We start from the raw sequence: 23,599 nt of genomic DNA on the forward strand, positions 1-23,599 counted from the left end.
ACGTCGGCGTAGTCGCTCCTCCGCTCGCGTGTTGTTTTTTTTCGCCCCCTTTTTTTTATTTCTCGTTCCACCGTTCCTCGTTTGGTAACAACGCGCCGGAACCGGCGCGAAGCGAACGAGAGATCGATACACGCGCGATAGGAATGACCGTCGTGCAGAAAAAAAATGCGTCAGATTGTTGAGAACATTGGAAATCTGATTGTCGGATAGTCTAGATTCTCGCGAACGAGAAAATTTGGATCTAAAAGGTCTAAGTACGCTCTTGCATGTGTTGTGCTCTTGTGTGTTGTAGCATTTGATTCTTAAAGTTGTGCAACTCTTGGAGAACTTCTTAAATATTTAAATTTTCCGATCCTCTTGCAGCCGTATCTTAGATAATTGAATCCTTGTGTCATTACATTCCTTAATAGTTAAATATATTTTCGTATACTCCTGAATCTTCTAATCCTTGAAGTGCCATGCGTATCAGAAGAATCTAAATGATTGAATCACTGAATTATTATCGCTAGAACTTAAGAACTTTGTATCTCGAACACTGGGATGCTTGAAATTTTTGAATGACGCGATTCTTGATACTCAAATCTTAAATATTTTGCTTCTTTTGTCCTCTCCCACGCCACCATATTCTCGGAAAATCCTGGAAGAGCTGTGAATCCTTATCTTCGGATTTTTATTATCTTCTCAGTTGCTAAGATTGTCGCATTTATCGGATTTATTACGCTGTAAATATTTTATCGTGTGAAACACATTTTGCTCGAACACGGTAAATTACCTCTTCGATTTACTTTCGACACGAATATTTTGTGCACAGACAGTACAATGCACGAGAGATCGTCAAGTTATCAATATTTAATCTGCCGGCGAATGAAACGTTATCCATATCCATTATCTGATTTAGATTGACACGAATGAATTGGATTTAATTTGTTTAAGCGCGATGCAATTTAATCGCGCGCGACTTCGCTCCGATGTCTGTCTGCTATATCCACGCACATGTGCGTATATGCAGATATCGAATATAAAAAGGAATCCTAGGAGCGTAAAACTAGACTATAATCTTTCAGCAAGTATTTTTGTAATAAGTGTTTCGTGATGGACGAATATTTAGTTATACATCATAGCACTTTCATTGTGAGTTGTTTGCATTAAAAATCGGTGTTGTATTTCAAATATATTCTCGCTCGTTAATGTAATATAATATCACGTATATATTATTCGGTGCTTTGTATCTCGGCAAAAAGAGACTCTTTGAATATTAAATTACATTTTTAATCATCTGCATCGTATTCGTTCTCCACGTCGCTATTAGATTTTTATAATGAACATCACAACATCGTCGGAGAATTAATCCATCACTTGATGTTAATTATAATAAAATCCTCCTGTGATAAGAGCGAATATACACAATAATATTACCTAGCAAAAACCTAATTATATTTTATGAATAGCATTAAAGATTCGGTTTTATTTCTTAAGCGATTTTCTTTTTAATTCCAATTATTCTCTCTGGTACAGACAAAAATTGAATTTCTTTTATATAAGCTTTCAACAATTTTCTCGAGCAGTACCTTGTAGCGTAGTCATTTATAAGAAAGCGGAGACAATTCTCGCTAGTCACCGATAAATTACATTACAGAATCGCGCAACTTGCACGTACCGCCCGCCGCGGGATTAGATGTTCAAGATTAAAAGTGCGGTTGTACCTTGAAGAACGAGCTCTTCTTTTATCCGTGTGGATCTCTCGATTTTCTGTCGATACATCTCGACCGCACCTTCGGATCTGCCCACGCTGATAAAAAGCCATCTCGACGGCTGATCGATTGGTCCATTCGTTTGTTCGGCTAGCCATCCATCGTTGCACGAAATGCAAAGAAACACTTGATAGAATCGCGCTGTTTCACGAAATCACCAAGAATCTTATCTACCACGCATGTGAGATAAAGAAAAATGTTTTGAATCTTTAGTGATAAATTAAATGTCTCACGAAGCTAAACATAAGTTGAAAAAAAAAGTTATCAAGGGAAAATTTTGTTAACATTTTGTATAATTCTTCGCTGAAGAAACGCTAAATATATTCAAACCGATATTAAAGGATCTCGGGGAATTTCCTTCGAGTATTAAAATATAAAATATGCCGATACAAACTATTAATACTTCGTCCCGATATATGTGGCTATTTCAGAAACCCGTTTATGCCAGGAAAGGAAGTAAAGGAAGATGATACCGTTCTGATACCCATTCTGAAGTCTTGCACTTTTATAAGATACCTCCTTTTTCATAAGAGATTCGTCCTTTGATACCTTATCCCTACTTTATTCCGCGTATCCTTACTTTGTAGAATTTTTAGATTGTGCAAATTCGGGCTCCACGAGCCCTTTCGCTTTGGGATCCGACATTCCTTGCATCCTCGAATGTTCTCTTGTTTTCTAAACTGCCTTAAAATATCGCACTCGTTAAAACTTTACAATTTCGTAACTTTAGAGCCTGAATTCGGAAAAAGGTGAAACTTGAAAGTTCGAGACGCGGAAATAAGAAGTCAGAAAGTCCTGGAAAGGGAAGCAATGGTGGACACTCGTTTAATATTTAACAAACTTCGCGCACACGGTTATAAAGAACGTAAACGAGGGTTTGCAGGATTTAGGAACATCAAGGAGGAAAAGGAGGAAGTAACGTTTTCCTTCAATAAACACGATGGCTCGTTTAGTAGGGAAGTCTCTCCTCTAGATATATTTTCTTTCACTCGCTAGCTAGTACTGCACTCGTACTCAAGCTGACATAAATTAATAAGTAAGAATCATTGGGTGAATAAATACTGCCGAGTAAATATTTATCTTTGTGTAATTATCACGACGTTAATTATACGCATATTTAAAAGCATACGTTGATTTAACTTACAGTAACATGCGTTTGCTTTTTACTCACAGCAACCTCGCGATGTAGTAATAAAAGCCATATTTAACGTAAAGATAACAAATTACTCTTAATTAACTTAATTACTATTAATTAACCTTTAATTTTTCCGACTAAATTGCCAACAAAAAAATTAATACGCTCTTGTTACATGCTTGAAATAAAGTTCCGTAAAATAATATAAATTTCAAGGAAAGCAATTTATGTAACAGCTAGCTCTCTTTTACATATCGAATGTCCGTGTATCGGCAGCGGTCGGATCAACATAATTATTTGTCGCCGCATCAAGTGGATACACACAGTCGTGTGTGTAACCGGTGTGTAACCGGTGACGAGCGGGGAAACAGATGGGCAAAGAGCAGCAGGAAAAGGGTCAGGGGGCAGAGGTGGCGGAGACCGAAAGATAAGGGACTCGGGTCGACGCACGTCGTGCGAGATATATTGCAACGACCCGTGCTGCGTGGTGACCATCAGTGACGACAAATTCCTTCGACGTTGCGAGACCACTTCCGAGACGGATGCAGCCCTTAATGGTGACCCTTCGATCGCGACATCGATCGTCCGAGCGATTGAAAAACTTGTGCGAAGATCTAGCAACAGATCCTGTAAGCAGCTGTTCCTCGTTGAAACCCGATTGTAGGGTGTTCAAGAGATCTAAGAAGCTTCTAATCTTGACATTCAGAGTTTGGAAAGTTCTCCTTGTATTTAAGGACTCAGTGATATAAACAAAAGTGATATTACATCTTACGATTTATCGTGTGATAAAATCTTATGATTTAGGGATTAATGTCTCCTATTTTTACACTTGAAAGAAACCTCAATAAGGTAATTTAAAGATTTACAAATTCATGTCTTAAAAGACCATTAGGTTGCATTCATGACAAGAATTTTAACGCGTCTACTCGATATGTGATTCTCCCCAGACTCATATCGATATTTTATAACGAATATGTGATATGATAGGATTTAAAATAGGATTTAGCCGCGCTAACTACCTGAAGGGAGAGCACAAAAGCCGCGGGTCCTTTCTCATTAAATTGCTTTTTCTTCGGATGAACGAAAGCCGATGATCGATATGCGCGGCGCGTTCGACAAAACGCGATTTAATTGATGGATCGCTTTGCGAACACCACCGAGCTGTACGGACGAAAACGCCGTTCGATGGCCGAAAGCGTTGTCATCGAAAAACGCAGTAGCCTCGATCCGACACCTCGGGATCCCATCCGACGAACAGGATTTTAAAACGTTTCTGGCAGCGCTCGTTCCGAACGGAAAAAGAAATGAAAAAACAAGCTTGTCCGGCGGTTCGTGACTTGTCCGACGCAGAACGTCATGCCGAATGCCGGGGCGATGTGCAAATGGTAGATGAATATATGGAATGCAGGAGACATATGTTATGCTTAAAGCGACAGACTTTTCCAAACCATATAAAAACGTACCGTCAATAAAAACCCGAGAATCATGACGCTTGTTAAAATCGAAGTATGAGGTTTAGATTTGAAATTTTTCTCTTGATCTCTGCGTTTCTTCAAACCTATCTGTATTACTTTCGAATTCTTGAATTTTATGATTCTTTAATTCTTGTACTCTGAAAATTATGTTCTATTTAATTTAAAAGTAATTATGTCAGTATCTCTGAAGTAATTATTGTCTGGATACTTATTTTTAGATATTCATTCTTCGTGATTCGTAGAAAATACGCGTTAGGAAAAATCCTGACATGAAATCTCATATTCTATCCTTTACTCGCGCTTTAAATTCACGGAACATCTGACCACCCACGCGATCCGTTTTCCACTTTTACATATACGCCCGCACTTACATCCTCGGATACTATTCTGCAGCGATCGATACGACTAATACCGCGGTCGAATATGAAATATGGACGTTTGCATTTTTTTTCGCGATATAGTCGGCGAAAAAAATGCCGTATCCTACCGAATGTTTCGCCAGACGATTCCGCGAACGGCTACGCGCAGGCGGTCGAGATAAAATCCGCGGAATGTCGATAAATGAAGCACTACTACATTTGTACACTTTGCATACTTCATTTGTGTCCGGATTGCTGGGATTTTGTTGCGGCTGCTGGGCGCACGTCGGCGTTTGCCGTATCTGTTTTTGTTCTCGCCGTCGGGGAGTTTCTCGATTTTGCATTTTTATACGTACATCACCGCATCCACGCTACGTGCGTTTATGACGGTATTATGCACTTTTCTGCACAAAGGAGCGGCTGCAATTGTTTTTACCGTTTCTCGTGCGCCTCGCGCAGTCGGAATGACAAAAATAAGCACGATATCTTTTTCAAAGAAAAGCAATCTCATTTATTTCTACTCATTTATTTTCGCCATTATTATCATCATCGTTTTATTTTAACGATCCTTTGTGAAATAGTATATGTATAATAAACTAGAAGCGCGTAAAGTGCGTCACAAGTCAGGTGTCTCTTCTTCGTAGATTCTTTAGCGGGTTTTTGTAGACGGGTTTTCTTTCATACACGGTTGAAATTGTGATGCTACTCTATCTGTTTCTAAGTGCTTTATCAGACACAATTATTATAATTCAGAATAAATAATATTGATTTTCATATAATCACATTTTAAGATAAAATGCTCATTTGAAATCGCGGAGTTCTTCAAAACGCAACGCTCTCATCTCGCTATGAAATAAATCGATTAATGAGGAGGTAGAAAAGAAAACCCTTTTCACGGTTATTTTCGTATAAAGATTCACTGCGGGTCTTTCGGTTTTCTCATATCAAGATGACTGTTTGTCGTGGAGGTTATCGGCGGCCATTAAAGAAATATTACGACGCGGGTTAAAGGATGTCGGGGATGAAGGAGCGAGACAGCAGCCTCGGCGGATTTTAGCGATTCTTTGAGGGTGGCAAATCGAAATAGGAGGAGATAGAGATAACATTGCTTTTATCTCGCGAGTGGAAGTAAGAACGACGCGTTTCGCATTTTACGAGCGGCTATTTAGATTTTATATAGCTACTTCCTGCCGCGCGCTTGTATGCCTCGCGCATTCACAACCGCCGTATCTTTACATTCTGAACATTTTGATAGGTGCACACGTGAATCGGAATTGCGAACACGAATTTTTACGATCGCGACTTACGTTCGCGATAGGTGCATTTTTCAGCTTAATTCGGCAACATCTTTAAAGTTATTTGCTACAATGTCTTTTCTCAAACGAAAAGACGGAGGAAAGAAGTGTCTTTTCGCAAAGGAAAAGGCACTTCTTCGCCCAAGATATCCTGTAATCTTATAGACGTATCTGGTATCTTCCTTTATTTTACATCTAAATATCTCTTTCTAAAACGTATTTTTCAGATTTGATAAAAATTCGTACAGCTGGTTTTTTTATACGGTGCCGTAATAAAACGATCACAATCCATAAAATTTTAGGCTTTTGATCAATAAACTTTGACGAATAAAACGAATTTTTATAAATCGTTTGTAAATTATAACTTTTGATTACTAATTAATCAATAGTTCTTTATTATTTTAGGATATATCTATCAATTTGTTAGAAAAATGTATTTTTGCGCGCTATAATTTTTTTATTGTATAATTATTGTATAATCGACCTATTTTAAACGAACAAATTGTTCTATAGAAAAGCATGCTATTGATAGAAATATAATCGATCAATAAAATTTCTCCGAATACCCGCGTATGGAATAATAATACATAATTTTATGATAAATACCGTCGTTGCGAATGCTTAATCTCGCGAATATACGTATTATCCTGCTTGGTATTCGCTACTGGTTAATGTTGCCGGAGGATTTCGAAAAAAAGATAGCTTTTGTCTTGTAATTACCGTCGATCTCTTCGACTTTCTTGACAGTTCGCATGTTAATTGCCTTAATTACCGTGGCTACGCCAGCTATTGGAAAACCGCCACGAATTCCCAGAAAAGTCCCATGAATATTTACGAATGCTTCATTTGTAGTCCGAGTTTCGATTCTTCCTCCCATCTTTCCCTGGTAAATTCTCGACAGTTATTTATGAGAGACGAGGGGTCAAAAATCGCTTTTGTACTGACTTTCATGTATATTCAGAACAGCTTCAGCTTCGAATTGAAGTAGAATAGATGAGATCTTTAAAAATATTCCAAGTTCTATCCTACGAAGTCTGCGTAAATGAATGCGATTCTTCAAGGAGTATAAACAGGGGTTATCGCGGCGGCAAATGTTATAATACTTTACGGTGCAGCGGAATTTACGATTTTTAGAAACAGTCGCGGTTACTGAGTAAAAGAAAGAAATTGTAAAGAAGAGAAGTCGTAAGGCAGGTGTCATAGAAATAGAGCTGGGGATGAAGTTTAGAACTCATCAGAAGATGGAAGTTAAAAAGAAGTGACGCGAGGACTTCAAGATTACATTTCGTAGGATTCATAAATTCAGCGTCCCAGAAGAGTCCAAAATGTCAATGTCTTCTCTCGCGTCAGAACTTTTCGTACACTCGCTATATGTATATTAGTCAAACATGAGGATTCTTTATTTTTGTTTTCTGCAAAATGTCACTATTCAGAATAGAATTTATAATAATTGCATTAGCGATTTTATAATTTAATAATCTAACACGGACGAAGTTATTTTCCTCCCGAAGAGTAATATTGACTTCTTTTATCGAAACTGGGTTAGCACAATAAATCAATCCCCGACCTTTTCCAACAATTTTTATTTTAAAACTATGGAAATATGCATAATGCAACTTTTTAAATTGATGCAGTACGGAAATAATATGTAGCGCGCTCTCTGTTTCTCTTTTATTCTCTAATTATAATATAAAATATTGTATATTTAAAGAGAGTTTTATTATACATATTGCGTATCAAGCTTAATGTAAACTTTAATTAACGCGTTCGATAAACGCGATTTTCAAACCTTTCGAAACAAATACGATCTCGCGAAGAAGCGCAACTTAGGTAGAACTCTCGCTCATAAAGAAAACGGGAAGGGAAAAAAACCCCGAGATAGAGAGAAGAAGCGGTGCCCGTAATCCATTCGACGCATAACCGAAGTTTTAAACTCTGACACTTAACAAGCAGAATCGCGCCGTAAATCCCGAGATGCAGTAACCGCCCGTCTCGCTCGGACTGCGAATATCTTCGAAGGAGCTCATTTTACGCTCCTCGAGTACCCGCGGGGAGCGTCGTAAAACGCGTTATTACGATTCCCTGTAGCTGCGCCTGCCATCCACGACAAATTCACTCGTCCAGCAGCGCGATTCCTTAGAGCGTGTATCGCGTGATGGTGTCTAACTCCCTCCCCCCCCGTTCAGCGCGACGGTTTGCGGTTTACAGGGCGACTATGATCTACACGAACGCATTTAAACGGAACCGAGCTTAAACGACAGGATCCGTAAGTAATAAAAGTCCGGAATATTAACTTGATAGTTGATGTTCCACAATACAACGAAATGCTTTCTTCTCGCAGCATTTACATTTAAGTGTGATCGCATGCGGGATACCTCGTTTAAAGGAACGATTTATGGTTTGTAATGTAACTCATTTCCGACTGTGGTGCACAATACCTTATACTGACTTACATGAAACTGTAAATTTTACACGCTTAGCTCGCAAATTACCGTATCATCGATAAATATGTAGATCACATAGATCCACGGATCAATTTCTTTTATACGTAAAGCTTCAATTTATGATCCCATGGCACACCTTGCATGCGAGTAAAAAAATATTACATCGCCGTCGTCTTTGGCCGGCGCACCTATCTATATGTCGGTGATAAATTTTTCATTCCACCGTCATAAACCGGTCCGGTCTTGTCGGTCTCTTGCGTGTTACGTTCATCGTAACGAAATAGATAAATAGAATGTCGCACGACAATGTCTTTTCTCCTGGTCACGGTTTGTCCGGTCATGGTTTTGTTTAGAACGTAATAATACTCTGTATCTCGCGTACACTGTTTTTTTTTTTATCTACTCCGAGTTCTTTTACGGATGAAATCGATGCCGCAGGTGCATACGATACATTCTCTCATGCGCAGAGAACGAAATATTATTTCCCCGAGTTCTGTAAAGCTTCGAGCTTTCACAAAATTATGATTTGATGCTTGAAGAAGCTACTAATAGGATGATGCCTGAGAAAACCGAAATTTATTTTAATGTTAAGTATCAATTAAGCAATAATCAAGTGAGATAGATATAAACAATGTTGATATCTACAGTGGAAAAACGTAGAGAAAAGTTAATTTACTTTTTTACATACGTTTAAAGAGTAAGTAGAGTGCAATGCAGTTCAACCTACTTGACAGTGCTTTAAGGAGATCGGGTCAACGGCGTGAGAGCCCTAATGAATCATGAGTGTTAATGAGCGTCGCAAGAAACGCGCCGACAGAGACGACCTCCGCCGTCAGTCTCTTTTTTGAACGGTGGTGCATCTCGACAGGTGGTGCATCCTAGCGAAGTAACTTTACAGAAGGCTTTTAGACCCGGGAAGACTCGTCGGGCCATCGTGCCAAGTAATAAGGACATCGCAACACCTTTCAACCTCGTCACGGACCTTCCTTGCTCGTCGAAGCTTTCTACCTCTCGTTCGCTATTTACGCGCAGCTTTTTTTCGCCCAACCGGGATGGTAACATGAATTTTTACAATGTAAGTGGTAACGTGAAGTGCTTTTAAATATCCGACTAGAGTGCTTTAAAACCATCGGCCATTATTTCATCTTTATAAAGCTCGAAATCGGCTTCGAAACAAATTTCTTTGAGAATTTTATGAAATCGTGAGGCATATTTTTTATAAATTTGTTTTCAACAATTGTTGCTTTTAATATTTTGACTAACTTTTAAAGTTTTATTATAGATATCAACATTGTTTATACGAAGTAAATTAAGACATTAAGATATTTTTTAATTCAGATCTCTGAAATTTAAAAACTCCCAAAAACTTAAAAAAATTTTTTCGATATATAATAAAAAATATGTTTGATAAAAATAGAGAAGAAAAAATTTACAAAAATTATTATAATCAATTTATGTTTTATATTCTAAAATTTAAAGTTAATTTACATTTTTTTACAGTATCAATTTTACAGTTTTATTTAATTATGAACCGTAAGACGAGGAATGAATAAGCAATATGGAATAATTGATTGGATTGTGCGAAAAATCCTGGAAAAGCTCAAAAATTCTTTGTAGGTACAGAATATTTCAAAAGCTTAATTAAAATGGGAAAAATCATGACATCGCTTCGTGCGCTTTATGTAATTCTCTCGTAGATAATTAAAGCGACAAAATTCGCTCGCGTGTAGTTAATGAGGGATCTGAAATAAAGCATTAATCATTTTACTTCGTCCGTCCGGCCTAAAATCCAGACTGACAAATACATCGTGGACGATCGTGCTTTTTATCGAATCCCACGCATTTGATATTCAATTAACAGCCGACGGAGGCGGCGCGAGCACGAATGAAATAAAGCCGCATTTAGATTCATTAAATAGCGTCCGGCGTGCAGGCACGCGATCGCTTCGATTATTCACACGGACAGAACAAATTCCCGTATTCATTATTTTACAAGAGGCTTCCGAAGGTAGTAATAGCAGAAGAGCCATTGAATGATTTTCCATACGATACCCATACTGCTTTATCAAGAATAATTATAATAAAATAATATACAATATGTAAAATGAAAAACTGTAGCAACGTTTTTTTTTCGTTCTATATCGTTTTATGTTATCAATTGAAAGAATATTCGCGTGAATAAGAATTTCTAAATTCCGTATTCCTTGGAGCTTACGTCTGTGGAATGTCACATCGTTAACAAGCGGACCTTTAAATTCTAAGAACTTGAAAATTGTTTGCATTTTCCGCTTTGAATAGTTTCGTAGATGTTGAAAATGTTTAAGTTATACTATTGACATGACAAACTCTATAGTAAAAGTCAGACAGAAATGCATTGAAGATTGTTGCCGTGGGTAATTGTCGTTGCTTTGAGAAATGAATCCAAAGGTATAAAGAAGCTGTAGGATCGCTTCTCGCTGGAGACAACGAGCGTCCAAGAGCGCAGCTGTCGCTCGTGATTAATTAACGCGGTGACCCTAAGTAATGTCTGTCGATTCGTTATCTACGACGATGCGTGCACACGTATGCATCGCAACGACCGGCCGGACCGGACGAGAGCGGTAGCTTCGACAATTTTGCGGTTTAGGTATGCCCGCGTCTGCGGTTCCGAGGTATCGATATTGCGGTTGAGTGTCCAATTTGCGAGTGCCGACGAATCCGTTGATTTACGGACGACAGCCGGAACCGCGGCTACGGGGAGTACGACACACGCTCCGGAGAGGATAATCCACTTCTGAGGAAGGCTTTACGTCATTGGAAGGGGGATTTAAATTGGTGGATGTTCCGTGGCCGTAATACGCGAGAAGCAGCGCATGTCGCGGATGACAATAATTTTTCGCGGAAGATGATATATCTAAAGAATATTTAAATAAGACTCCTCTTTTTGTGGAAATCCTTCATCTTTTACTAATAATATATGCCTGCTTACATATCTTTCTCTTTATTTAGCTTAAGCTTTCTTTAGCTGAAAGACTTGACGCAGAAGAATATGCGCGCGTATTTCATATAATTAAAGAGGAAGTTATTAGTCTGAAATTTACTAATCACTTTTATATAATGCATTCGTTGCCTGATTAATTATCCGTATCTTAGCAAAAACTTTACGAATTCTTAATTGCTACGTTTAAGGACTATTAATCGTTACGAATTCTCCGCACGATAAAACTGTCTTAGACTGGAAGGAAAGTAATTTTAATGAGGTCGTCACGGCCCAACGAGCCGGATCGGGTAACGTTCGATTATCGGAATGGAAAGGATTCACGCTGTTGACGCGGAAAGATTTATGTCCTCGCGTCGGTGAATGATTTATGCTCGCACGGCTTCGCGTGGTTTAGGAGTGATAATCCCTACGATCGATAGTCACCTTGATTAAAATTGTAGCTGAGCGCTAATAAGAACAAACGTATCGAACTATAAGATAAAAATCAATCTTTTTAAGATAAATCTTATGTCAAAAGAATAATTTTCATTCAGAACATATAACATATATACAATAATAACATGAATATAATGTAATACAATATATAATACGATATACAATAAGAAAAAATCAGGATAGTATATCTTTAAAAAAAGACACATTTATGTTATCTTGCCAAATAAGTATCAAATTAATTCATTTTATTTTACTAGCGATTATTTTTCGTGTCTAGCTTGACATAAACGTTCGGGGATGTTTTTGGCGACGCGAGCTGCAGCGGCCATGCGTCATTCACGGCACGACAAATAGGCAATTATCAATTATCGCCCCGATGAGCATTTAAGTGTTTATCCATGTCCCTGTAACTACGAGCACAGTTAACTACTGCGGAGCCACCGCCGTCGTTTGGCTACAACCAGCATAACAGCGCAAACTCTCCATTGTAATAGTCTGCTGCACTTTAATTGACTATCATAGTCCACGAGCCTTCGTTATCATCCCCAAAATTAACCTGGTGTGCGGTAATCCTCGCGCGCACGCGCGCGCGCGCGTCCGCCTACATGTTTGAGCTTTACCACTGTCGGCACGATATTGACATGTACTACTGTCGCTTCCTAATTGACTACCACTACTTGCGCCGTCGTACGTGTACGTTCACGTAATCCGCGATGTTGTTCCACTCGACGTATGCATATAACACGGTGCACCGTCAGTCGTTAGCGAAAGCCTGATCATCGCGCATTCTACTTATCAACGTGCGCTCGTCTGTATCAATCTGCGTCTTCGGTGATGAACGGAGGAGTGCATTTCTCTAGAAATCCGTAACTTTACGCGTCTTTCTATTGATTTATAATGCTTGAAAGCATTATAAATCTTTCGTGATTTATTACATTTTACTTCTGTGGCCTTTTAAAGCCCGTTTTATGCCGCGTTGCATCGTCTGTGATTATTTATCGTGTATCACTTTAATATTTTTAACTGCTGCCCGCAAAGCTTGTTTGTTGTAGCATCTCTCGTACAAAATAATACGCGCGCACGAATAAGTTATGGATTCATCAGGAAACCGCGAACGTAATTGCACGACAGCGTCAGCGCCGTACAAAAACGATAAATCCAAGCATTGTCTTCGAACGTTGGAAAGCCATTATCGAACGCCATTACTCGCGAAGCTAAATGGTCCCGAACTGCAAGAGGAACCGGATCGCCGAGCGCAGTTCGATACCTGAGTAACGCCACCGAGGAAATTTCGCGTTCCTTGAATCGTTAAGCTTCATCGTTAACCTCGATCGGTCGGACTCTAAATCACGGCTCTGTCAATTTCACGGTAGCCGATATGTCGGGCTACCTCGCGAACCAATACCTTAATTAACATTCTCGATCGTCCTTCGGACAGGAATTAAACGAGTAACAATAAGTCGCACTTTCCATTGCTACATCTCTGATATTAAAAGTCTTCAAGTTATGGAGTTTAGATAAATTGCAGAGCGAAGAAAAAAATCAATAAAAAAGCTACCAAGAATAGGCTTTTGATAAATTTCTAAATTCTTTCAAATAATTGAATGGATCCAAAAATAGTATGTAGCTATTTAATAACAGAATGATAATATAGCAGGTTTAATGATTATGCGGAGGAGTTAATTATATCTTCATATTAATTCCGTAAAAACATATCCTTATTGCTCAACATCGTTTTCGTTTCCAGATGGTAACCGCAAAGTTTTTAATTAAAAATTGACAGAATCCCGCGGTCTCTCGACATTCCTTCGGTCGCAACGACATTAACACAGGACGACCGCGGCCGTGTGTGCCGAATCCACCATTCTGCTCGTTGGTAATCTCCACCTTCCGAACAATAGACAAGGATGACGAAGTTTTAATTAAAAATTAGTAGCCTTTGAGAGGCGATCCGTTGATTCGCCGCGTCCCCGAAAATCGCAAACGCTCCCTCGCTTTTCCACGGCTATCACGAATTCCTTGATTCCGGAATTCACCGTTCTCTGCAAAAGTCTAAATCGAGACATAGTAATAGAATTTACTTTACAGACGTGAATTTGATTTAATATATTTCCTCAGTAAAAATTCGACACAGACGAAATTGACTTTTTCTGAAAATAGAAACGCGATCGATTATACAATATATCTATTTCTTTTTACAACATGTTTCTGTATTTCTATATTTCTTGATAAAATTGCACTTGTTTGATCGCCAAGTGATCAAATGTTTCGAGTTTCTTCTTTTTAGCGTTTCTCCTTCACATTTCTCCCTCAGTGCACATCACAGATGTGTAATCGCCTTTTAAAAATCGATCGTTATCGCGTCGGGAATCTTCGCGTTGCTCGTTTGGCCCGACTTGTCGACTCGGCAGGATCGACACGTATCCCCAGATCGAATGGATCGCACGGTTTGACCCTTTCCAAAAATTTCTCGCTGGCCAGGACGTCGATATCAATCGGATTCATCGCGCGACGGAACAACTGGCCGAAGAAGAATTCGCCAGATGATATCGCCCCAGTCTATCGCACACGTCGCAGAATTCATATCGCGCAGCCGCCATAGATCTATTTCGGAAATCTCTTCTCAATCTTTCTCTCTTTCTCGTGTTCTATTATCTCTCATTATCACGATGTAAATTCATCTTATTTTAATTTCTTCCTAACTTTTATTTTATCTGTCGTTCCCTATTCTCGAAACGCAAACACATACATATATACAATGCAATAATAGTCTATAAAGGATTTTATTTTATTTTGTGTAACTATTTCTCTGAAAATTATTTCACAATTTTATTTAATTGTCATCTATGGAATAATTTGAGATCATTTTGAAAAAAATGGACTATAACATCTATTATTAATTTAAAATAATTAAAGCTAATTATGTATTAAATTTTATTTTATAATGAGATTTTTATGATATCGTGGTAGCAAATATATTTTTACAGTAACTTTGGATCTTAAATTGAAAGAGAGAGCATTAAAATGTGGTATATGTCACTCGAGGTATTCCAATTTTTAAGGCAGTACATATACAGAGTTAACGCAAGCATATTTTTCCCTTATTCACCTGAATTCTTAACCCGCCTTACTGTTAGATCTTCATCTTGCTCGCAATTCCAGCTACTCCTATTGTTTCTCCACATTTTCGCCATATCTCACACGGTTTCGGCTTCGCCTTCGTTCCTCACTGCGTTCCTCGACGTTTCGTCCTCGTTCTTCCTTCCTTTGCATCTTCTTCTCCGCTCTGCATGCTCACGCGGTTTTTCGTCAGCATTTCTTCGCCAACATTCATCTTCTTTTCTTCCCTATCTCCCAGCGCGGTCCCGTCTCTTCTCCGTCTTTTCTACCGCCCCTATTACATTCTTCTTCATTCTCGTTTCTCGTAAGTTGCAAGTGAATTCCCTTCTCGCTGTCGTTCTTTTGTCACTTTAAATTTAAGATTCTTTCCAATTCTAATATTTCTTACTGGACGTGGAATGTTTTTAATAAATTATAATCTTTTTTAATTATAATTTTTGACAAACAAATCTTTTTAACAATTTCTCCCCCAAAAAATTGAAGCAAAAAATTTCTCTGTTAAGTTATCGCATTCAATCTGGTAGATATAAAGGGATTAAACTGATATCTTATTCAATTTATACCTTTTTCTTCGACTTTTTCTACTTTTGAAGAGCTTGCTTTGGATTAAAGGAATTCTAATCCTTTTATTCCTTTCTCTCCGAACAATAAATTTTTCTCTCGCTCACACCTGACACACACTGTCCCGCTCGGTCTTCCTTCCTGTCCCACTTTGTCTTCCTCCGCTATTCCCACTTTTTCATTTGTGCTCTTCTCGCCCTCCTTATCGAGACTTTTCGTTTGGCAAGAACTTTGATGAATCGAATTCTCTCGGGGTGACGACAGTGGTCCACCACGCGGCCTCCGCGAGGTGCCCGAACGAACAATGCGCCAAGCTTTATTCGACGATAGGACGATCGCTCGAGATGCCGCCGACGATGGACTGCCGTTATCTACGGATCGTCGAAGAGAAAGGAGTTTCATTATCCAGAAGATAACATTGGAGACTGCTAGGAATGGTTACGGACCCTTGAGTACCGCGAAATTCGTGTAGTTTGCGTACATCTAATAGGTAAAGATGATAGTGCAAATAAATTGAATTGAACTAGAATGAGTCTCCGATTTATCGAGTCATCTTCACTCAATACATTCTGATAATTATTTTGATTACTAGGGTAAAAATTGAAAATATATGGTCTACATGCTTCCACATCGTTTATAATTCGGGGATTATCTTTTTAAAGAAAAAAATTTACATTTACGTTCGTAGAGTTAATTGACGTTGTTGATAAATATCCTGTATATTAATAATGCATCGTGCGCGACGAGAACCAGTTGTTATGAAATTTCCGACACAGGATGCAATATCGTTTTTCATATTTTCAACGATGCGCTATTACCGTGGATTCCCAGAGGCGTAGTGGAATAATGCGGAGCAGGGCGATTTCAATACAGAGATCGGTTGGTGATTCGCGCGGAACCGGATACGCGACGCGTGTCCGGCGGAAAGCGGCGGAAAAAAAAGAGAGAGTGTCGCGATTTGAGTGGTTCCGCAGAAATGAAAATGCCCGACGTAGCACGATAATTGCTCGCGTCGTGTCGCTTTTGCGAGCTTCCATCGAGGCGCGATCGCAAGCGCGATCGGAAACCGCTAACCAATCATCCAGCCAATTTCGTTCGACTGCTGGGTACGCGAAAAATACAACGCACGTACCACGAGCGCCGCTTAAAAATCAATTTCGTAAAATAATATTAATAGGCTTGCTCGAAAGAGGGGAAAGGGAAAGGAGCAAAGCCTCTGAAAAAATATTTGGATGATTGAAACTCGCATCATCAGATTATGAAATAATTAAATATTCATAGAAACGGTAAAAGATATTCCGCTTAACAATCCTTTAATAAGTAATATTCGCGAATAAACCGTTATTGTATTGCAACTGGCAAGACTCTAATTCTTATAAATCCTCGCATAAATATAAAGGATGCTTCATTGATGAACATATAGTTGAAGATGTCGTTGTGATAGAAGTCCGTTGTCTGTTGCGTGCAAAAATCCAATATAGTCTGCTTCACGTTATCGTCCGACTGGAACCTACGTCCTTTCAGTGTCTTTTTCAGCGGATCGAAGAAGTGAAAATCGTAAGGGGAGAGATCTAGACTGCAAGGAGGATCATTTAAGGGAATTGCAATTTGTCCTTTACGACGTTGGCAACATGAGAGCGCGCGTTGTCGTGCAGTAAGATTACCCCTTTACTGAGGTTGCGGGACGTTTATTTTTAATGGCAAACCCTCCTTACAGTCCAAATCTCTTCCCTTGCGATCTTTACTTCTTAGGTCCGCTGTAAAAGACACTAAAAGGACATAAGTTCCAGTCGGACAATGATGTGACGCAAGCTGTATTAGATTTTTGTACGCAACAGACAACAGACTTCTACCACAACGTCATCTTCAACTTAATTCGTCAATGCAACGATTGTCTTAACACGACGTAACATACATAGGACTTTTCACGTTTTAAAGAAAACGCTTAAAATACTTTAAAGAATTTCTATGAATTTGTAAAAAGGAATACGCATTTTTGTGATAAATAAGGAATCGCTAGAGCGAAGGGATTAAACGTAGCCAAAACGTTCGAATGCACGTGCGAAGAAGCATCCCGCGAGAGGGGGCTTGCGGATGCGGTTGCACGTACTCCGCGAATTTCAGAGCGGCTGAGTGCAGCCGCCGCTGCATCGTCGGGATGCATATTGTGGTGTCGCCGCATGCACGCGCGTTTATATCGAATGCGCGCTACGTAACGTGCAACACAATCCGGGAAGCGACGCGCGCTATATGCACCGATGTAAGATTTATTTCGAGATTACGTACCGTAGTCGTGAGAGCCGCATTTCCGAGCTGCGACGATCGTGTTTGCCGACGTAATCAGCAGCTCGCGATATGAATATCGCAATACCGCGCGGTTCCATTATAATCCCACGCGATCGCAGATTCCGTGCTGCAATCGTGAAGACGCGATTCTGTAAATTCCGCGGCTCGGAGGAACAGCCAACATAGATTATCGCGCGCGAATCTAATTCGCTTGAAAATTTTCTAAGTTACTATAACGTTGCGTGGATGATTGTATACCACTGTGGTGATTGTATTCAAATTATTCTAAATTACTGCTTGAATTTCAGACAGAAATAAAAAAGTCGTTGAAAGAATCTTGTTATATCCGATAAAAATCAAAATTATGTTGGTTTTCGTTATAAAATTTAAATTGACGTTTCCCATTCGTCGTATTTATTCCTCAGGATATTACATTGGAGCTCCAGAAACCTAGGTTTCTTCATGTATGGATTATTTTCACGTTGATTTATTTCAAGCTTTTTGAAGGTTTTTTTTATATAAATATAACAATTTTATACAGTCTACACCCACACATCTGACGTAAAACGTGAAATTAAGGTTCCCTATCACGTAATTGCGCATTATATTCCGCGAATTTATTAAGCAGGGTCTGTTATAAGTCATGTTTTCCACTCCGTCGACGATTCTCTCTCGTCGCGTCTCGCTACTCGTATTCTCCGCGTCTTCCGTTTCCGCGCGCAGATTCGCGACAGCATGGAAACTAACTACGCGAGACCAATTCAGACTTTGGCGAGCAAACGAGTTGAAATGAAATCCTCCGCGATTGCGATTAAAGTCGGAAACTATTTGGAAAATCATAGACGACCGCTTTTCTACTATTCTAACGTGATATTCCTTCACTCAAACCAAATCTTTTTATTCTACAGAATATTTATCATGCTATTTATTCCATAAACTGTGACGATTAACAATATCTTATCTCGTGTGATTGAAGAATAAGGGAATATATGGGAATAAGGGAATAATAAGGGAATTATATGATCTCTATTTAATTTTATTTTAGTTTTCCACATTTTTCCAATTAAATTTACCGGCGTTTCATTTCGATCTCCAATTTCTATGCTGCTGTCCGATCAAGAGGTTGATACAAACCAGTAAAATCATCCTGACATGTTTCTCTTCAATTATTTCAGACGTCGGGAAAAGGGAGCTGAAAGAAACTATTCGTTTGAACTAACCACTCCCTCGCTGATTTCTCTGGCGGAAGAGCTTTGTGTTTTCTAGGAAAGCGCTAGACCGCCGATTTTCACGATATTCGATATAACTCGCATTTTTATTAAAGTCACATTAATTAAAAGTCGCTCGCACTCACTTGGAAGAAATAATAATTTTTTTTTTCGTTTCACTTCGAATGGACGCTACACGCGGAAATCGAAGAAAAATATTGCGAGAGAAAGCTGGAAGCTCGCGCGCATATCGTTTTCCGCGCTTGTCCGTTCGATTTCGCGCGTAGCGCGATCGCCGCAACGAAAATCAATGCCACTTTATTTATCGAGAAGCACTCCCACGATTCTCATTGGCCCGTTTTCCCGCGTGTGTTGCGAGAATGGATTGAATCAACATGCAATTACTGTCTCGCAACGCTACGCGCGACGACAATGCGCCGTGCGCGATGCTTGTAATCGTAATTATACACGAGTGCATTGTTACAAATATTCCGGTCACACACAAGGTATCCGAAACAACCACCGTTTCCTCTCGGCAATAGATGACTGAACTCAATGCGAAGAGAAATTCATAATGTCACGCGTACCAAAATTTGTTTATAGTTACCGTTAATTAAATAATTTATAAACAGGAGCGCATATATACGCACGAGTGTATTATAATTACTCCACCTAACTATGATACGTCAAAGATATATCACTGACGAAAATTTCAATGCTTTGATCAAAGTGTCATTATTAATAGCGTCTGCTGAGCGCCGTATTCGTTTACATTTCCCTCATGCCATTAGAAGGGAGCTTTAAATTAGTTCACTTTGATTTATTATTTAAGTAGCCTTATGGACCTGGGATCTCGTTAAGAACCTTCTGTGCCTTTCTTTTTCATTGAACATCGAGATCCTATTTGCGATATGTTGTTTAATATTGTTGTGCTCCACAAACGAAGTTATCGATTGTTTCATTCACATCGTAAGACTGTAATTAATTAGTTTTAAATGCCACTAACAAGATTATACATCCGCGCACATTGTGAAATGTAAAGCTCAAACAATCCACACAACCGTGTTATTAAATTAGCTCCGAAATTTATTGTGTAATTTTGTTATGTGCTAACTGTAACAAATTTAAAAGCCTTCAAAGAAATTTTGCGTTTATATTAAATGAAAGCATCGAATAATTACATTTATATCGTTAATTCATTGATATTTAACGTAATTGTAATTAATTAAAATAGATTCAAGAGTTATTGCGAAAGTTTTACATTTTTTTTGGATAAAATTACTTTAATAAATAAAATAATCAAATATATTACGGAATTAATAATGAAATTTGTTATTACAGTAATAATTTTTAATAATTTTAATCCATTTTTACTCGTTTCTTTATCGCGGGTGTTGGTCAATCTATTTAAATCAGTCATACGGTTATATAAATGTAAAATTCGAACATTTTTATTGAAACAGACGCGCATTCGATTGTCAGCGAAATGAAATTTTGGTCCCTAATCATCGCTCTTTATCGTTATCATCATTATTCGCAAATTAACTCTACACAGAGCTGTACACACATACACACACACACCCATACCAGAATTGATGTAGTGATCAATCGCGATTTTCATTATACGAGAAAATCACGCGCGATAAAATTCCGGGCTAACGTGACGCGTTTCCGCTTTGACTCCACTGCCGAAAATGCAGATTTCATTAAACTCCAGCCCGTTAATATCCGCAATATTATTCCGCCGTGCATTGCTATCCATCGGTTCATAAATAACGCTGTGTCAAAGTGACATTTATAAATTACCAATGATGTCACGCCCCGATACACTCGCGGCGCTCAGGCTTTTTTTTGCGATCTCGCTCGAATATTGCACGGGATATGTTGAATATTCCGACGTAGCTAAACATCACCAAATCCGAAATTATTCATGTCTCTGTTGCTCGAATATAGAAATAGATTTCTGGTACTTCGCTTTTTTTAAATATACAATTCTCATTGTCAGTGGAAGTAAAAATATATCTTGGTTTAATCAAAGAAATTATTTTCAGTGGCTTTCTATATTTAAAGATGTTACGTTACGAAGTAACACAAAATAATATAATTGACTATATAAAATTTTTTATAAGATACTAATAGGTAGATAAGTAATAAAAATAAAGCAATTTAATATCTTGAAGCATATATCGTAATTCCTTAAATCATGAATACGTTAAGCTTCATATATGATGAATTATACTTGTCACTTTTCATTCAGCGTTCGATCTTTCACTTCTGATTGCAGTTGCGCCCATCGCCAGCCTCAAGATAGGTTCCACTTTGAACCCGAAGAACATCAAGGAGGGATCTGATGTTTACTTTGAGTGCAACGTCAGGGCGAATCCCAGATCGTACAAACTGACCTGGTTCCACGAGGTAGGCGCGCTGCATCGACCACTTCTACTCTTTTTTTCTTCTTTTTTGCAAATTGGGACCAATGTACGATCCTCACCGTCAATCGAACGCTTAACGAATGCCGGGAATGCGCAAATATTCTGCAGTCGACAAGCAGAGTGACACTCGTGTATCGACATAAATATGGATTGAATTCTAATTGCGTATGCGATACACAAAACATGAATGGATAACACAAGGTCCACAAATTAATTAAGAGTCTGTTATTGAAGTAAGTCTTAATGAATTTTAACGGAACACTCTCTATATTTGTTTATCGTGTCCGTTTATTCTTGTTTATTCTTGTTTATCTAGACAAGAATAATTTTAGATGTAGATCGTAGACGTAGGAATCTGTCGAATTGTTACCAAAGGTTATCTGGGTTAGTTGCAATTGACCTGCGGGGCATTGGTCGGACACTTCCAACATGACCCTTTAACCCATCCTAAATTACGCAATATACATCCATCTACGACGTACAGGTATTGTATATTGTGTAGACTCTACACAATATACAATATATGTCGTCGCGTAATGCCGTTATATACTTCGCCACAAAGATCCCGCCGACGGCATATAGGCAATATTGTAATGAATGATCACTTTATCAAAACCGACAATATAGCATTAATGTAAGTATGAAAAAATATTATCAAATAAGTCGTACAGACTGGAACAAGTAAAAAATTTTTATATTCTGTATTTACATTATAAAGCACAGAATCTTGAATTTTTTCCCCGTATTTTCGTAAACGAGGAAACGCCATATGTGAGACATTAATTTTTTGAAGTGACGGATTTTAATCTCGCTCTTTCTTGTCTGCCCGTTGTAGACACATTAATTTTATACATATATCTAATTTTAACTATGTGCGTGATTAATTATCGCGCCAGACAATATTATTTATAAAACAGCGCGACTCCTTTTGCGACAGTCGCTAGCTTTTCGAAATTCTGATTATTAACATCCAGCTTTTAATGCCATTAGTTCCAAAGAGACAAAAATGTGGCGAGGTAAATGGGCGCGCGTATATGTATTTAGCGACTGCAAACGGCCACAGGGCGGAATTTCAGGGACGACCGATTTTACTGGCTATTTACGTGGATCCTAATGAAATATCCCCCCTAATTAGTACGCCTATTCCGTTCGGCATTAACATTGCGCATCGGGTTCATTCGCCTACGGCGTTATTCGATGCATGCGGTATTAGCCGAAATATATGACGCGTATCATTGCGCAACTGAAGCGTGGAGGACCGGATTACATTTTCGCAATATTAAAAACAAATATGTAAAAAGATCCAAAATATTGAAAACAGGAGAAACGTTATTCAGAATTAATTACGTAATCGTTAGGTAACGGCAATTCCGTAAAAGGATGGATTTTTCGGAAATTTAACAGACGCGAAGATATCGCCCGATTATTCGAGATTTTGAGATTCAACAATTCCTTCATATCCCGTATTTATTGATTTAATCAAGTTAGATAACAAATACTACTTGCATAAAATCCAAATATCGAAGAAACATTATTTTGGATTCAGACAAGTTAAGCGATGTTTTTATACGTTGATAGAGAGTCTCCGGAGGTGCCATTTGTCAAATGAATTGCCAAAGTTGGCGCGGAAAGATCCTTAGCCTCCGAATAATCACGGCGATCAAAGTGAGGCTTCGCTGCGGCGATGCAATTAATCAGATTTGAAGGCACCCCGACACAAGACGATCTACTCTCGGATTAGTCTCCTAGGGAAACTGCGGAGGAAAACACGTCTCGAATTTTCTTCCTACATCCTGATCCTCCAGGAAACCTCGCGCTTGTATAACTCTGAGTAGGTATCTCCGTGCAGAATTACGTCAGTCTTTATCGTCTCGTGTCGTTTTACGCGAACGATCATTCGCGTCGAAACATCGTATAATTCGCCTCTCCTACTTCGACTGGAGGCTTTAAACTCGATAACAAACGTAAGCGAAGAAAAGTTCCGCTTTCTTCGCCGTTGGAGCGAACGATATATCCTTTTTTCCACGGAAGCGATTGTCAAAAGTACGTCGTGCAGATTCTCTTTATCTTCGGTCACTCAAGGATCGCCGGAGTTAAGCCTCTTAAGCGGGATTACGT

At 38.7% G+C, this 23,599-nt stretch overlaps 1 protein-coding gene and 1 long non-coding RNA gene across 3 annotated transcripts in view; one reads left to right on the forward strand and one right to left on the reverse strand.

The window, feature by feature from the left end:
- LOC139767830 (nephrin) overlaps nt 1-23,599 on the forward strand; it is a 192,874-nt gene that overhangs the window by 146,520 nt on the left and 22,755 nt on the right. For both annotated transcript variants that reach the window (XM_071697488.1, XM_071697489.1), the window contains one exon: nt 21,334-21,464. In XM_071697488.1, coding sequence (XP_071553589.1) covers nt 21,334-21,464 — 131 coding nt within the window. The remainder of the gene's footprint in view (nt 1-21,333; nt 21,465-23,599) is intronic.
- Nucleotides 1-23,599, reverse strand: part of LOC139767832 (uncharacterized) — a 172,503-nt gene that overhangs the window by 117,290 nt on the left and 31,614 nt on the right. The window lies entirely within an intron of this gene.

The sequence above is a fragment of the Temnothorax nylanderi genome, unplaced genomic scaffold (genome assembly GCF_030848795.1).
Source record: "Temnothorax nylanderi isolate EJ_2023f unplaced genomic scaffold, tnyl_v1.0 TNYL_tig0012_pilon, whole genome shotgun sequence".
In the NCBI taxonomy this organism is placed as follows: Eukaryota; Metazoa; Arthropoda; class Insecta; order Hymenoptera; family Formicidae; genus Temnothorax; species Temnothorax nylanderi.